Source organism: Erithacus rubecula (assembly GCF_903797595.1).
Source record: "Erithacus rubecula genome assembly, chromosome: 1".
Taxonomy (NCBI): Eukaryota; Metazoa; Chordata; class Aves; order Passeriformes; family Muscicapidae; genus Erithacus; species Erithacus rubecula.
In genome coordinates, this window is record NC_136658.1 from 111,270,839 (window position 1) to 111,286,719 (window position 15,881).

The 15,881-nt window shown below is 45.3% G+C and overlaps 3 protein-coding genes across 6 annotated transcripts in view; all 3 read right to left on the bottom strand.

Moving 5' to 3' along the window:
• Positions 1–15,881, bottom strand: part of IFNAR2 (interferon alpha and beta receptor subunit 2) — an 844,054-nt gene that overhangs the window by 347,252 nt on the left and 480,921 nt on the right. The window lies entirely within an intron of this gene.
• LOC306805356 (uncharacterized protein) overlaps positions 1–15,881 on the bottom strand; it is a 77,772-nt gene that overhangs the window by 54,877 nt on the left and 7,014 nt on the right. The window lies entirely within an intron of this gene.
• Positions 1–15,881, bottom strand: part of RCAN1 (regulator of calcineurin 1) — a gene marked incomplete at its 5' end in the record, with an annotated part of 37,094 nt that overhangs the window by 12,894 nt on the left and 8,319 nt on the right. The window contains one exon of one of the 3 annotated variants that reach the window (XM_079312992.1): positions 1,431–1,517. The exons of the other annotated variants lie outside the window; for them this stretch is intronic. Coding sequence (XP_079169118.1) covers positions 1,431–1,517 — 87 coding nt within the window. Of the gene's footprint in view, positions 1–1,430; positions 1,518–15,881 lie in introns of those variants that run through there. 3 annotated transcript variants of the gene reach the window in all.

Sequence of the window (15,881 nt, forward strand, 5' to 3'; positions counted from 1 at the left end):
TGGTTTTTGTTTTGTTATTTAAAAAAATTTATTTCTTTAAATATGCAATTAGAGGTCAGAAATGTTGGGCACTATGACACTGAAAAAAAAAAAAAAGTTATTTTTGTCCTTAAGGTATCCTAGCAGTAACATCTCACTGTAACAGGATTGATAAATATTTTATATTATTTTATATTTACATTATTTATTATTTATTTTATATTATCAATCAGCTGAATACAGACCCAAGAGGATTTCTTATAGTTTTACCAGTAAAAAAAAAAAATCCCAGGAGAAGTACCAAACAGATTACAAATCACTGGATCTTGCTACCAAAATTAGAATTAAATATTTGCTGAAAAATCAGAATATACCACATAATTCAAGAAATCTGGAGGGAAAACTTGAGCTAATTTTCCCAACCACCCAGAGCTAAAATTGAATAATTCCCAGAGTTGGAATCATTCCCATCAGAGCAGGCTGGTGCAGAATCCCAGGCTCTGAAACTGGAATTTCCTTACAAATCCAAACCCTCCAAAGTGGAGTTCCCAAAAATAACCCCAAAACTTACCCTTGGTTCTGGGAATTAAATAACCCCACCAAACCTACCCCTGTTTTTGGAAATAATCCCACTAAACCTACCCATGGTTCTGGAAATTAAATAACCCCTCTAAACCTATCCCTGTTTTTGGAAATAAACCTACTCTTGTTTCTAGATATGAAATAACCCCACCAAATCTACCCTTGTTTTTAGAAATGAAACAACCCCACTAAATCCACCCTTGTTTTTGGAAATTAAATAACCCACAAAATCTACCCTTGTTTCTGGAAATAAACCTACTCTTGTTTATAGAAATGAAATAACCCCACTAAAGCTACCCTTGTTTCTAGAAATGAAATAAGCCCATGGAACCTACCCTTGTTTTTGGAAATAAACTTACCCTTGTTTCTAGAAATGAAATAACCCCACTAAACCTACCTTTGTTCCTGGAAATAAACCTACCCTTGTTTCTGGAAATGAAAGAACCCCACTAAGCTTACTCCTGGTTCTAGAAATGAAATAACCCCATGGAACCTATCCTTGTTTTTGGAAATAAACCTACCCTTGTTTCTAGAAATGAAATAACCCCACTAAAGCTACCCCTGGTTCTAGAAATGAAATAACCCCACCAAACCTACCCTTGTTTTTGGAAATAAACCTACCCTTGCTTCTGGAAATAAACCTACCCTTGTTTCTAGAAATGAAATAACCCCATGGAACCTACCCTTGTTCTAGAAATGAAATAACCCCATGGAAACCTACCCTTGTTTTTGGAAATAAACCTACCCTTGCTTCTGGAAATAAACCTACCCTTGTTTCTAGAAATGAAATAAGCCCATGGAACCTACCCTTGTTTTTGGAAATAAACCTACCCTTGTTTCTAGAAATGAAATAAGCCCATGGAACCTACCCTTGCTTCTGGCTGGGTGAAGATCTCCCCATCTGCCAGGCAGGCGATGAGCGAGCTGAAAGTGTAATGGAAATTTCGGAAATGCATTTTCCCAGCAATTCCCAGCAGAAATCCTGGGATTTTTTTCAGGAGCCCTGGATGCTGCCACACAGCCTTTTTATAAAGCAAAAGCAGCCCAGCCCATGGTTTTAAAAAAAAAAAAAAAAACCTCTCAGAGCATCCTGTGTGTGTGTGACAGAGAATTCCTGAGCTGAGTCCCGCGTGCTTGGAGGGAGTCGGGAACAAAATGTAAGCTGGACTGGAAAGAGGTGACGTCAGCAATTAGTCAGCTTCCCTCTGCTAATTAGCAGGAGCATGGAAAATCCAGCTGAGCTGAGCAGGGCAGCTGCTGCCCAGCCTCTTGCAGCATAGTTTCCACTGGCAGTAATTCCATGCAGCTCCCACTCGGAGTGATGGATGGAAAATGTTCCTGCCCCGGCAGAATGTTCCCAGGATGGGCTGGGATGAAAGGCAGCAGGAAAACTGCCTAATTCCTGAGTAATTAGCAAGAAAACTGCCTAATTCCTGATTAATTAGCAAGAAAACTGCCTAATTCCCGATTCTTAGGAGATGGAAAACAAATCCCTCAGCTCAGCAACTTGTTTTTTGTTCCACTAAACAGCCACAGGTTGAAATGTAGAGATTGATTTGGGAAAACGATTTTCCTGCCATCACAAGGATTCATTTGGAAGCTTCTTCAAAGCAACTGGGTGAATTAATTGTTGTTCTTGCCTTATTAAAAACTTTTTCCCAGCCTCATAAAGCAGGCAGGGTTTTGTCAGGGGTTGGTTTGTGTTTCTTTTTTCCTCCCAGCAGTTTGCTCAGCAATGTGCTGGCAGGGTTTTAGCAGAAGCTGAGACACAGCAGCAGGTGTGGAACCTGAATTCATGATATTTTCTGGGACACCTGGATCCCAGTGTCAAAGCATTTCCCAAAAAAGCAGCACAGGACACAGGTTTTTGTGGGGGTTTTGTTGTCTTTGCTTGTGGAGAGTGGGAGTTGTTTTTTTGATTTGTGTGGGGTTTTTTTAGATCAAGAGCCATTAAAAAAAAACTCCTCACCATTTCAAGTAATTATTGAAGTTTAAACTGAAGCTTTCACAAGCTACTTGGAACTTTCCCATGCACATTCAGCTCCAAAATTATAATGCAGTCAAAATCTTAAGTGCCTTTAGTTCATTCTGTTTTAACACAGGGCTATGACACAAGTACCAAGTTTTAAGGAATACCTGCAAAAAATGCAGTGTGCCAAGTTTAAAACCTGATTCCATCAACATTGAACTACATAAAACTTTGCACATGAAGACTGTTCTCCATTTTTAGGGGATCTACTTGCTAAATCCCCATTTAAAGTCAAACTCTGCTGTTTTGAGGTTACCTCAGTGTAAAGTTACCAAAGTTAATACAATTTCTTACAACCTTTTCTTGGGAGCCCTCATTTAAAAATCCCAGGAGCACTGAAGGTGGAAAATCAGTTCAAGATTATCCAAGCCCAACCTGTGACTGAATCACCACCCCTGTCCCCAGCCCAGAGCTCTGAGTGCCACATCCAGACATTCCTTGGGATGGGGACTCCCAACCCCCCTGGGCAGCCCTTCCCAAGGTCTGGCCACCCTTTCTGGGATGAATTCTATTTGTGAGGATGGGATGAGAGATCTGCACACACAGAAATTCAGAATCACAACCAGCCCTGACACCCCTGAGCCCAGAAAACCACACTGAGCACATGTTAAATGCTGGCCCTGACCTGGAATTTGCTGTCAGACTCTGGATGTGGAAGGAGCAGGTGTGACTCCATAATGCAGAGGTGGAAATGCTCACCTGGAAGGAATGGCCATGAATCACCTGAGCACAAACAGGTGCACACATGCCAACAGCTCTTGGTAAGAAAGCAGAGCAGGTGCCTGGCACAGCCTTGGGTCACTGCAGCACCTCTGGGACACATTCCTGTCCCCAGAGCTCATGGAGAGGAAAATGGCAAATAAAAATCTCTTTGACTGCCCTCAAGGCCACCTGCACATTACTGAGAGCCAGGGAAAATGACTTCAGAGGCCACCCTTGAAAAGAACTGGAGCTTGGCTATGAACAAACCAAGTGGGTCTGAGAAATCTAACACCTCACAAAAGAATGTTTGCACACTGTACACTCCAGATCTGAAAGAAACATTAAAGTCCTACTGATGCACACAATGTTTGTAATTTGCCTTTTTAAAACGCCAAAGAAATCACTCCTAGGATGTTCCATTTTGTCACTATCATCATGATTTTTGGGCATGGTTGTGCACCAAATTATGGAATCACAAAAATGTTTGGGCTGGATGGGATGTTAAAACCCACCCAATGCCACCCCTGCCATGGGGACACCTCCCACTGTCCCATTGCTCCAGTCCCAGTGTCCAGCCTGGAACTGAACATTCCAGGGATCCAGGGGCAGCCACAGCTGCTCTGGGAATCCCATCCCAGCCCCTCCCAGGGAGCAATTCCTGCCCAAAATCCCATCCAGCCCTGCCCTCCTCCAGCTCAAGCCAGGACTCTCAGTGTATAAAATAAACCACCTGGAGTTAGTAACACCAAACTCAAGCACTTTGTGAAAAGGAAAAGCCCCAATTCCCACTTGTGCAGGTAAGGAAGAGCTGTTGAGTTTTGTGCAGAGACACCTGAGATGATGTGGAAACCACAAGGCAAAGTTACAAAAGCCCCATTGCTGAACCCTGAGTGTTGCAATGTTCCCACTGTGGGCTCAGCTCCTGGAAGGTTTGGTACTCACATGAAAACATCTTGGCTGGGGCAGGAACATTGCAACACCTCAGGAGTCCTGGATTTGATGTTCTGATATTATCAGAGGGCAGTTTTCTGCTGCCTTATCTCCCTTCCTGTCCTCTCTTTGAGACTCCCTGCTGAGCTACAGACAGAACAAGGGCAAAATCACCAGCCCAGGGAGGAGCTGGAGCTGCTGCAGAGCCCAGAGGAGGCAGCAGGATGAGCAGAGGATGGAGCAGCTCTGCTGGCAGGAAAGGCTGGCACAGCTGGGATTGTTCACCTGCACAGGAGAAGCTTTGGCTGAGCTCAGTGTGGCCTTGCAGGGCCTGAAGGAGCTGCAGGAAACATGGAGAGAGACAATTCCCAAGGGATGGAGGGACAGACACAGGGAATGGAGGGACAGACACAGGGAATGGAGGGACAGACACAGGGAATGGAGGGACAGACACAGGGAATGGAGGGACAGGACACAGGGAATGGAGGGACAGACACAGGGAATGGCTTCAAAGTAGGGTTTGATGGGATATTGGGAATCAGGAATTGTTCCCTGGGAGGGGCTGGGATGGAATTGCCAGAGCAGCTGTGGCTGCCCCTGGATCCCTGGAATGTTCAATTCCAGGTTGGACACTGGGGCTGGAGCAATGGGACAGTGGGAGGTGTCCCCATGGCAGGGGTGGCACTGGGTGAGTTTTAGGTCCCTTTCAACCCAAACCATTCCATGGATTCATGGTGCTGCTGCACTTTGGGAATGAAAGCAAAGGGCTCAGAGCAGTGCAGGGTCAGCTCTTCTTCCTCAGCTTTCACCTTTCACCTGAAAGCTGCAGATTCCAGGACTCACATTCTGCAAGTTGAGTTCTAAAATTGCAGACAACGTGCTCAATCAAGATTTAATGTTAAAGACCTGAAGTCCCAAACACCAAGAGCACCTGACAGGTCCTCCAGTACTCCCCAAGGACAGAAATCTGACAGTGACCATTTTTTGAACACTTTTGGGGGCTGGAAGGACAATGAGAGAGTCCAATAAATAGTTGAAATAGAGTGAACACAGAATGATTGGATGCCATAATTAGCCCCACAATTTCATCCCCACATGCAGTGGAACAGGTAAGGCACAGAAGAGAAGGAAGTGAGGCCACAGAAGCAGAAATCAAAAATCAGAAAGCAGCAATAACTACAACAGCAAAGAGAGCAATCAGGGAAGAAAAATGAATGTGAAGTTAAATATGTTGGGAATTCTCTAAGTCAATAAAATTACCCCCTAAGAGCCATAAATGAGAACAACCCAGCCCATTCTCTCCCCTCCCTGGCAGGTTTTACAGCTGCCCTTGGGGTGCTCTGTGAAATCCCTGCACTCCCACTCCAGACCTGCTGCTTTTTTCCAGCTTCTATTCCTGTCTCCATGTTCATTATCCTGCCTCAGCCCTTCCTCAGGACAGGGATAAACATCTCCAAGTTATCTACAATGAAAATCACTCTGGTTTCATTTTCCTGGGGGTTGGCAAAAGACAGGGAGGTACAGACACAAAGGCATAAACAGGTTCCAGAGCTATTCATGCATGTTTGGGGTCAGGGAGCTCTGTGGGCACTGGAACACACCTGGATCAGATATTGGGATGAAATTCCTCCCTGTAAGGGTGGGGAGGTCCTGGCACAGGGAAGCTGAGCCCCATCCCATATTACTCCAGGATTCTGAGCAGCCTGGCTCACCCAGAGCCAGAGTTGAAGGCAGTGAGTTAAAGCCATTTACCTGCAAACTCCTGCACAAGCCCCACTCTCATTTTACTGGCCAAAAATTGAATCCACATTCCCAACTGCTCCCTTGCTCCCCTCAAAAAAATAATATATCCCCAAAACAAAAATCATAAATTCCCAGATTGGTTTGGAAGAGACCTCAAATCCACTCAGAGGGCAGTGAGGCCCTGGCACAGAGTGCCCAGAGCAGCCCCTGGATCCCTGGCAGTGCCAAGGTTGGACACTGGGGTTGGAGCAGCCTGGGACAGTGGGAGGTGTCCCTGTCATGGCAGAAGGGTGAAAATAAATCAGCTTTAAGGTCCCTTCCAACTTAAACCATTCTGTAATTCTGTGACAACTTCTTCTGCTTTGTGGTTAGAAAAAGCTGTGTTCTAAGATGTCAGGCAAACCCATAGGAAGCCAGTGGGAAAGCTGAGAGGATTCTGCACCTTAGGACACAAGACTCAAATACAAACTCAAGAGTCAAACACTTTTCTACACTTGAAGTGACAGAGGGATAAATGTCAATGGGTTTGTAAAAAAAACTCTGCCTATTTCTACTGTCTTTATTTCTGTTTAAACTCATTAACTGCTTTACTCTAGTTCCAAAATTATCTACAGGTGATGTATTTATAGTAGAAAAAGCACATTATGAAACATCTTTTGCAATAATTGGGTTGGGAGATTAGAAAAGGGAAGGAGAAAGTTCTTGCAAAGTCAATCCAAGAAACAATTCCCTCACCACAGAGAGAGAATTTGGGTTCAGGTGATCAAAACAGCCTTCAAGAAGATGTTTTTTAAAAGTCTCTGGAAATTCCTGAGAAGGATTGTCCAGCAATATTATAATTAATCCACGATATCATGGGGTGAGAGAAAATAAACAGCTAAAGATGACAATAAACCACAACAAAAGTAAACACAAAGATTCCCATGGCCAGCTGCAGTGCTGATTTTTATTTCTATTTCTGGCAGAAAGGAGGAAAGAAGGTGACAGGGGCAGGAGTCCAGTGTCCAGCTCACCACAGAAACCCTGCAGAGTCCAGCCTAGGAAAAGCTAACCCTGGGAAGGGAAGGAAATCCTCACCCTGCTCCTCTTGCTGAAGGCTTCTCTAAATATAGCTGGCTATATAAATCCTGCCCTCAGAGTGGAGATGAAAAAAGGGGGAAGAGGTGGGAATTCTCCAAAGATCACCTTTATTTGTTAGCAACTAAAAAAGGACAAGGACTTTTAAAACAAAAATGGGTTAATAAGGCATTTTTCATACTGGAGAAAAACTATTTACAGCAGAATTGAAGGAAGTGATTTGTTACAAATGCTCTTGCAGCCCCCAAGACAAAAAGAGGTTTCTCCCAAGCACTGGGTAACAATGAAATAAAGGAAGTGTGAGAGATTCCTACCACTGCAACCAGGAAAAATCAGCTCCACTCTGACCTCTCCAAGATTATTTATTTGAATTGATAGCTCAAAGGGGCAGAAATCAATCTAGAAAGTGATTAACAGATCTGTGGAGCTGCAAGATGAAATTATTCAAGACAGACAGAAGGGACATGGTCAAACACATCACTGCAGAAGAAAAAGGGTTTTAGATCATTATTTCCTGAGTGAGGGGGCACCTTGTGCAGAAGATCTGGCTGTTTTATGAAGAGGGAAGAGCTGTAAGGTTATTTATAGGTGAGGCTGGGCAGAGGGAAAGGTGCAGGGAATAGGGCACATGCTTCCAGTGGGATCCTGCAGCAGGTCCTGCCTGCTCTGACACTGAGCACAGCTGGAGCCTGCACAGCTCAGGGGCTGGGGGCAGCCAGGGAATGCTGGGCTGGGACAGGGAGGGCTCAGAGTGACATTTGGGGACAAAGCAGGGACCACAGTGCAGAGAAACTGAACCCAGATCTACTGAAATGGTGAGAGAGCCACAAGGGGAACAGCAGGAAGGGAGGGGGAATGGAAGCTCCCACACAAACAGCCAGGCTGAGACAGCTCAGCAGAGGATGGGGGTGAAAGGGACAGGAACAGAGCTCAGGGAATCCCAAAATCCCCAAATTTCTGAGGCTGGAAAATCCTTCCCAGCCCAGGCAGTCCCAGCTGTGCCCTGTCCCCACCTTGTCACCCCAGTGCCACCTCCAGGTGCCACCTGCAGGGATGGGCACTGCAAACCTCCCTGGGCACTTCCAACCCCTGAGCTCCCTTTCCATGGGGAAATTCCTGCTGCTGTCACCCTGAGCCTGCCCTGCCCAGCCTGAGGCTGCTCCCTCTCCTCCTGTCCCTGCCCCCTATTCTCTAATTCTAGTCCCTAATTCTCTTCCATGGGAAGAAGTCCCAGCAGTGCCACAATCCAGCCCCACAGCTGACAGGGCTTTGCTCAAACCCCATCCAACCACAGCCAGGCTGGTCAGAGCCTCCCCTGATCCAGGTGTTCCCACAGGAACCAAGTCCTTTCCCAATTCCTGCCCTCCAGAAGCAGCAGAACATAACAAACACAGAACACTGAACACATGGTTCATTATTTAAAACAACACAGTGCCACACAGTTTTGCTCTCATGTGTAAGAGAAGTGAGGAAGACACAATAAATCATACAGCAGCTTTCAGAAGTCAAATCCTGAGCTGCTTGTGTAAGGTTGGGATCCAGATTCAGATTCCAGGACCTGAAAAAGCTACAAGAAAGATGGAGAGAGACAATTCCCAAGGGATGGAGGGACAGGGAATGGCTCCCAGTGCCAGAGGGCAGGGCTGGGTGGGAATGGGGCAGGAATTGTTCCTGGCAGGGTGGGCAGGGCTGGCACAGCTGTGGCTGCCCCTGGATCCCTGGAATGTTCAGTTCCAGGCTGGACACTGGGGCTGGAGCAATGGGACAGGGGGAGGGGTCCCTGCCATGGCTGGGGTGGGATGGGATGAGTTTAAAGCCCAAGCCAAACCATTTCAGGATTCCAATATGTATTACACATTATGTCTTCAAAATATATATCCACTTTCTAACTGAGCCTCTCAGTCTTTTAAATATTCCTTGAGGAAAAAAAATGTTCTTTTGGCTCCCTGGCTTGATGGCACACACACACACACACACTGATCATCACAGCAGCACCAAAAGGCAGGTGGAAATTTTTGTTTAATACAATTCCATCTTCACTAAAACTTTTCTGAGAAGACCAAAGAAGTCAAGATATTTTTATCTCACTTTGTACATTCCAGGTAATGAAGGAGGGAAAAATAAAAGGTCAGTACAGAGGAAAAAAAAAAGCAAGAGGAATGAAACTATGTCAGCCTGTCTGTATTCCCTATTCAACATCTCAATCAAGAGTCAATCAGTGCATATTAAAGGTTCAGGTGAAGTAATTAGAGAATTCCAACTACTTTTTCTTTGAGAAACCAAGGCTTTGTTTCCAAATCTGTTCTGAAAGTCAAAGGGGCTGGAGGTGTCCAGGGCAGGGAATGGAGCTGGGAAGGGGCTGATGGAGCTGGGAAGGGGCTGAGGGAACTGGGAAGGGGCTGCAGGAGCTGGGAAGGGGCTGCAGGAGCTGGGAAGGGGCTGAGGGAACTGGGAAGGGCTGAGGGAACTGGGAAGGGGCTGATGGAGCTGGGAAGGGGCTGAGGGAACTGGGAAGGGCTGAGGGAGCTGGGAAGGGGCTGAGGGAGCTGGGAAGGGGCTGAGGGAACTGGGAAGGGGCTGAGGGAGCTGGGAAGGGGCTGAGGGAACTGGGAAAGGGCTGATGGAGCTGGGAAGGGGCTGCAGGAGCTGGGAAGGGGCTGAGGGAGCTGGGAAGGGCTGAGGGAGCTGGGAAGGGGCTGATGGAGCTGGGAAGGGGCTGAGCCTGGAGAAAAGGAGGCTCAGGGGGGACCTTGTGGCTCTGCACAGCTCCCTGACAGGAGGGGCAGGGAGGGGGGTCAGGCTCTGCTCCAGGGACAGGGACAGAAGAGGGAACAGCTCTCCCTTCTCAGTCCCACTGCAAAGCACTGCAGTGACTGTGTTCACCCCCAAACAGCCAAATGCCCTTTACCCAGAGCAGTGTCCTGTCCTGTCCTCATCCCCACCCTCACAGGGAAGGATTTTTCCCTCATTCCAATCTAAACCTTCCCTCCATCAGTTTGAAGCCATCACCTCTTGTCCTGTCACCACAAACTGTTGTAAAAACCTCTTGCAAGTTCCAACCTCAATTCTTCCTCCTTCACTTTAAATTCTCATCTATTCCAAGGCTGTGAATTTCCAACCCAAGCTTGCTTCCGTATCACTCCTTAATTTTCTGGATCTTAGTTCACCAGCTGTTCCTTGGAAAAATCTTCCAGAATATGTTCTGCATCTATTGCTATTATTTCAAAAGGAGAATAAAGAAGAATATTGGAATATCCAGAGTGGAAGGGAGCCACAGGACCATCAATAGAGCCCCAACAATCCCAGCTGGGCACTCCTGGTTGTGCTGGAGCTGTGGCAGCCTCAGGGCTGTGCCCACTGCAATAAATTCCTGCTGCAATCCAGCACATTTATCTGCATTTATCTGTGAGTCCTTCCAGCAGAAAGCTGCAGTGCTCAGAGACCCCCAGCTCTGCCCATGGCACTAACTGCAGCCACTCCTCTAAGGGTTAAAAAAAAAAAAAAATTCAAATAACCCCCTGATGATTTTTAATGCAAATTCCAGCTGCAGTGCCAAGAAGGAGCTGTTTTTCCTGAAGACTTACAGGATACATTTGAATAGCTTCAAATGTATGAGCTGGTGTCATTTTTGCATTAGGAGATCTAAATATATTCAAATAAAATATCCAGAGTTGAGCTCTGTCACACAAGGGCCATTTACAAATTCCATGGGGCACAGTTTTCCAGCCAGCCATCTGAAAAATAAATACCTCCAGTGTGTTTCTTCCATCCTTGGAAAAATCTATGATTTACACTTCCATTTCCAAGCATTAAACACTGAATTCCTGTTCACTGAGTGGGAACACAAAAGTGGGCATTAGGAAATTCCACTACAGAGTAGCTGAGTAATCAGCAGCCTCATTTAGAAAACTTTTGAATGTGGTAAATATATTCCAAAATGTAAAGGTTTTTTCCAACAAGTTTCCACTCCTGCTGGGAATACACTCAAATAACCCAGAATAAATAAATGCTCATTTTCCCTCATTTGGGTACTGAATAGGAAATAAACATTTTCAGACAGCATTTCATGGCAATTATTTTTCTATTCATTTAAAAAAAATTATTCCACTTGGAAAAACATTCTAACATCAATGCCATCCAGGATTTTCTACCAAACCTGCTGAGGAAAGAACAAAACCCTCTAAGGAAAATGCAGAAATCTCTTTGCTTTGTTCAAAAATTGATATTTTGGAACAAATGAATGTAAACTGATGAATTATAATCTCATTTATCCCTAATCCACCTGATAAAGATTGGGAATTTCTGAGGAGCAGAAAACAAAGAACAGGATAAAGATTGGGAATTTCTGAGGAGCAGAAAGCAAAAAACAGGATAAAAGTTGGGAATTTCTGAGGAGCAGAAAACAAAGCAGGATAAAGATTGGGAATTTCTGAGGAGCAGAAAACAAAGAACAGGATAAAGATTGGGAATTTCTGAGGAGCAGAAAGGAAACAGGATAAAGATTTGGAATTTCTGAGAATTCTCTATTAGGACCCCACATTCAGACAGGGAAAATCTCCTCAGGACAACTCAATCCTTTCAGGAATGATCTGGAAAAGTTTGCCTTTGAAAGAACTCCTTCAGGGAAGGAAAATGTCCTTTAAAGAGCTTCATCCTGAGAGACATTTCCCCAAATCATCAGAGAGCAGCCAAAGGTTGGAATGTCTGGAGCATCTCAGAAAATTTCCACCAGGACAAAGGGTTAAAGGACATGAAAAGTGTATTTGGCAAAGGATGGAGGCTTCAGGTTTTAAGAATCAAAAACCAAAAGTGACAGGAAGAATTGTGGAGAAATAAAAATTCCAGTGGATGGAGAGGAGCAGTGAGAAGGGCAAGTTTGGTTCTGGAGGGGAGGGGAGTGCTCAGCTCTGTGGGATCTTGCATGGCTGAGAATTCACTTTTGAAATGTCTTCAGGTGGATTTAAGTCAAAGTGAGGCACCATCCACTTTTCCAGGCAATTAAAGGGGTTTAAGGACCATCCCTTTAATTTGCCCTCTTCCCAGCCCAGGAGAGGAGCAGGGAAGTTCAGAACAGCTGAACACAAAATAAAGGTAGCAGCTTTCATTTATTAATAACAAAAATTCAACTTATTCTCCTTGTCCTGGCTGGTTTAATCCACAATAAATCCATGCACAAGCTGTTCCCAAAGGAAGAGAAACCACTACCACCAAACTCAACACACAACAAATCAAAAAAAGCTGTTAAGAAAAACCCAAACACAACCCAACTTCCTCTGCAGCTCCCTAAAAATCTGGGATGCATCACCTTTGGCAGAGACACAGCTCTTGGCAAGGAAGTGGGAGCTGCAGAAAATGGGATTTGTCAGGAATTCAATATTCAGCTTCATATCTCTGACAGCTCTTTCCAAAGCAGTTCCTTTCCAAGGAGCTGCCCCAGACATTTGGATCCACAGCCCACTCACAAAAATTCCCCCAGGATTCACTCCAACAACACTGAAAGATGCAATCCCTCACCCTCCCCACTATTTTCTGATATTTCTGGGGGTTTTTTTAGCCCTGTAACAGCAGAATAATGAACACAGATCATGTTAAAACCATGGGAAGCAGTGGGAAAACCATGGAAGTTCCCACACTTCAGGAATTTGCAAGGACTCAGCTGATAATTACACTGATAATACCAAATAATTAATTCATTATCAACCAGGAAAAAAATATATTTGGCCAATTTACTGTCTTTGAGGACACCATTCCCTGCCAGTCCCCCCCCAACTCCCTTGATTATGCCAGCAGGAGAATCCAGGGAGAAAAGGCAAATTCAGAGAAAAGCCCTTCTGGCTGATATTTCTTTCCAAATAAGCATTTTTAGCAAGTCAATGAACAGCAACTTTTCACTTGCTGTTTTCATGGGACATGTCCCATGCCTGGGATCAAATGATGCAAAGCTGCCCCATTTCCTGACAGGCATTTCTTTAACTCATTCCTTCCACTGGCTTTTCCATAAGTGATTCAGGGCTGCACTCAGCTTTCCTGGAAAACATTTCTCAAAGTCTGCAAGGTATGGAAAGCAGGAGATTCTGGCTTCTAACTGGGAATCTTTGTGCCTCTCTCTTTTTAGAGATAAACAGCAGTTTAATAATTTCATTCTATTAACTGTGATTTAATTTTTTTCTCCTAGAAACAAAACATATATTTCACTCTATTCCCTGCATATTCTGATTTCCTAGTAGTCCAGTCTAAGAAGCCTAAAAACCAGGTGCTCATTTCTATTATTTTACTTCTATTTAAAGGAAAATGTTTTATTTAATATTAATAAAATAAAATATTTTATTTAGAAAGAGTCTCCCTAAACAGTCATATCATCTACTGATTTTTGCTTTTTTTATTGGAAGTCACACCACCACAACAAGTTTTTTTACACAGAGGTACTGTGAAATAATTACAAGTGCCCTGACTCCCTGCTTGACTGGTTCCTAAAATCCCTCAGGTGTCACTTAAACCCAACCCACAGCACTGAGACCAACTCAGACCTGCTCAAAGTCCTGCTCAGCCTCTGATCCAGCTGAGGCTGGAGGGTGCTGCTAAAATAAATCCTCAAAGCAGTTCCCAGAGCCCTCCACTCCCTCCTATTTTCCCTAAGAAATTTAAGGGACTTCACATGGATTCCCATGCAGATCAGCTGTAGGAATGTTAAAGCTCCCTGGGACATTTTCCACATTCATTAAACCTGAGCTGTTGCCTGTGTGCAATTCCACAGGAAACAAATTCAGCTCCCAGTGCCCAGAGCAGCTGTGGCTGCCCTGATCCCTGGCAGTGCCCAGGGCCAGGCTGGACACTGGGACAGTGGGAGGTGTCCCCATGGCAGGGGTGGCACTGGGTGGCCTGTGAGGTCTCTTCCAACCCAAACCAGTCTGGGATTCTGTGAAACCTTAAAAATTTCATCCAAGTGTGGTATCACACTCAGATTTATTATTTAAGCAGCACTTAGAGCACTTTACAACACTGGAAACCTGTTTTGATCTTAGAATGAATCACAGAATCATGGAATGGGACATCAAAGCTCACCTTGCTCCACCCCTGCCATGGGGACACCTCCCACTGTCCCATTGCTCCAGCCCCAGTGTCCAACCTGGAATTGAACATTCCAGGGATCCAGGGGCTGCCACAGCTGCTCTGGGAATCCCATCCCAGCCCCTCCCAGGGAACAATTCCTGCCCAAGATTTCATCAAATCCTACTTGGGAGCCATTCCCTGTGTCTGTCCTTCCATTCCCTGTGTCCTGTCCCTCCATTCCCTGTGTCTGTCCTTCCATTCCCTGTGTCCTGTCCCTCCATTCCCTGTGTCTGTCCCTCCATTCCCTGTGTCTGTCCCTCCATTCCCTGTGTCCTGTCCCTCCATTCCCTGTGTCCTGTCCCTCCATTCCCTGTGTCCTGTCCCTCCATTCCCTGTGTCTGTCCCTCCATTCCCTGTGTCTGTCCCTCCATTCCCTGTGTCTGTCCCTCCATCCCTTGGGAATTGTCTCTCTCCATGTTTCCTGCAGCTCCTTCAGGCCCTGCAAGGCCACACTGAGCTCAGCCAAAGCTTCTCCTGTGCAGGTGAACAATCCCAGCTGTGCCAGCCTTTCCTGCCAGCAGAGCTGCTCCATCCTCTGCTCATCCTGCTGCCTCCTCTGGGCCCCAGACTGCTTTAGGATTTCTGACAATTTCCAGCCCCCAACCCCTGTTTTGGAAAATCCCCCTGCTCCTTTTCCCCAGGGAAGGCAGAAAGGGCCCAAAGCTCCCAGCAGGGCACTGCCTGAGCTATTCCTGGTGTGTTTGCAGCTGGTGCCACTCTCCAAGGGATTTCTGAGCAACCTCATTAAGCTCCTGCAACAACATCCCAGTCAAAGGAAAAACTTCAGTTGTGTGCTCAGCCTTTCAGCAAACACTGATAGGACTGTGCCCATTGCCCAGCTGAGCCTTATCATTCTTTCCAGATGAACTGGGCTGTGACTGAACTCCTCTAAAAGCTTGCAGTGTTTTATTGCATGAGCTGGATTAGGAGGAAAGCACATCAGTGTGCTCAAGTGATCTCCATAAAAACAGCCTGGCCATGATGAGGAGCCCCTTTTAGAAGGTAGAGTTTCATAAACACTGTATTTTATATTTTTATCCACCAGAAACCAGTCACTTCTCCAAGTCACCTGATCCAACAGCATCTACTTTGATTGTCTCTAAAATCAACTCAGAAAATTACAGCTGACATTTCCAACCTGCCCAGGAGAGCACAAAAAAACTTAAAACAGCACTGCCAGTTCCACCTTCTGCAACCTCAGTGTAACAGCAAGGGCTGTGCAGATTGAAATGCCAAATTAGAGGCTTCAAATCAGAGCATTTGCAAGGCAAAAATCAGGACAGGCAGCAAGAAAAGGAGACTCAAAGAACTGGGGGGAAGAGAGATTCAACAACTTTGTAAATACATGAAATAAACAGAGTCAGAGCTCTCTGCTCATTAGTGAATTTAGTGTCCCACATCCAATCTGTTTGAAAAAAATAAAGATTATTTACTCTCAAGCTGACCTGGTTAGGTTGACACATGAAAATCTTTCAGCACTTCTTTGCTCATGGTGATTGATTGTGTTTGGATTTGTTGATGCAGCTGTTTTCCCCAAATCCTCATGGGCTGTCAAGCTGCAGCTGCATTTTGTTCTCCTGTCACTGAGTTTACACAGGATCTTTTCCCTTACACTGAGAGTTTATCCTGGGGCAGTTTTTAAGGATAAAATGATGATGGAACTGCTCTCCTACCAGTGATGATTAAACCATCAGCACCTGAACTGGAGGAGTTTAGGTTTAGTCCAGGA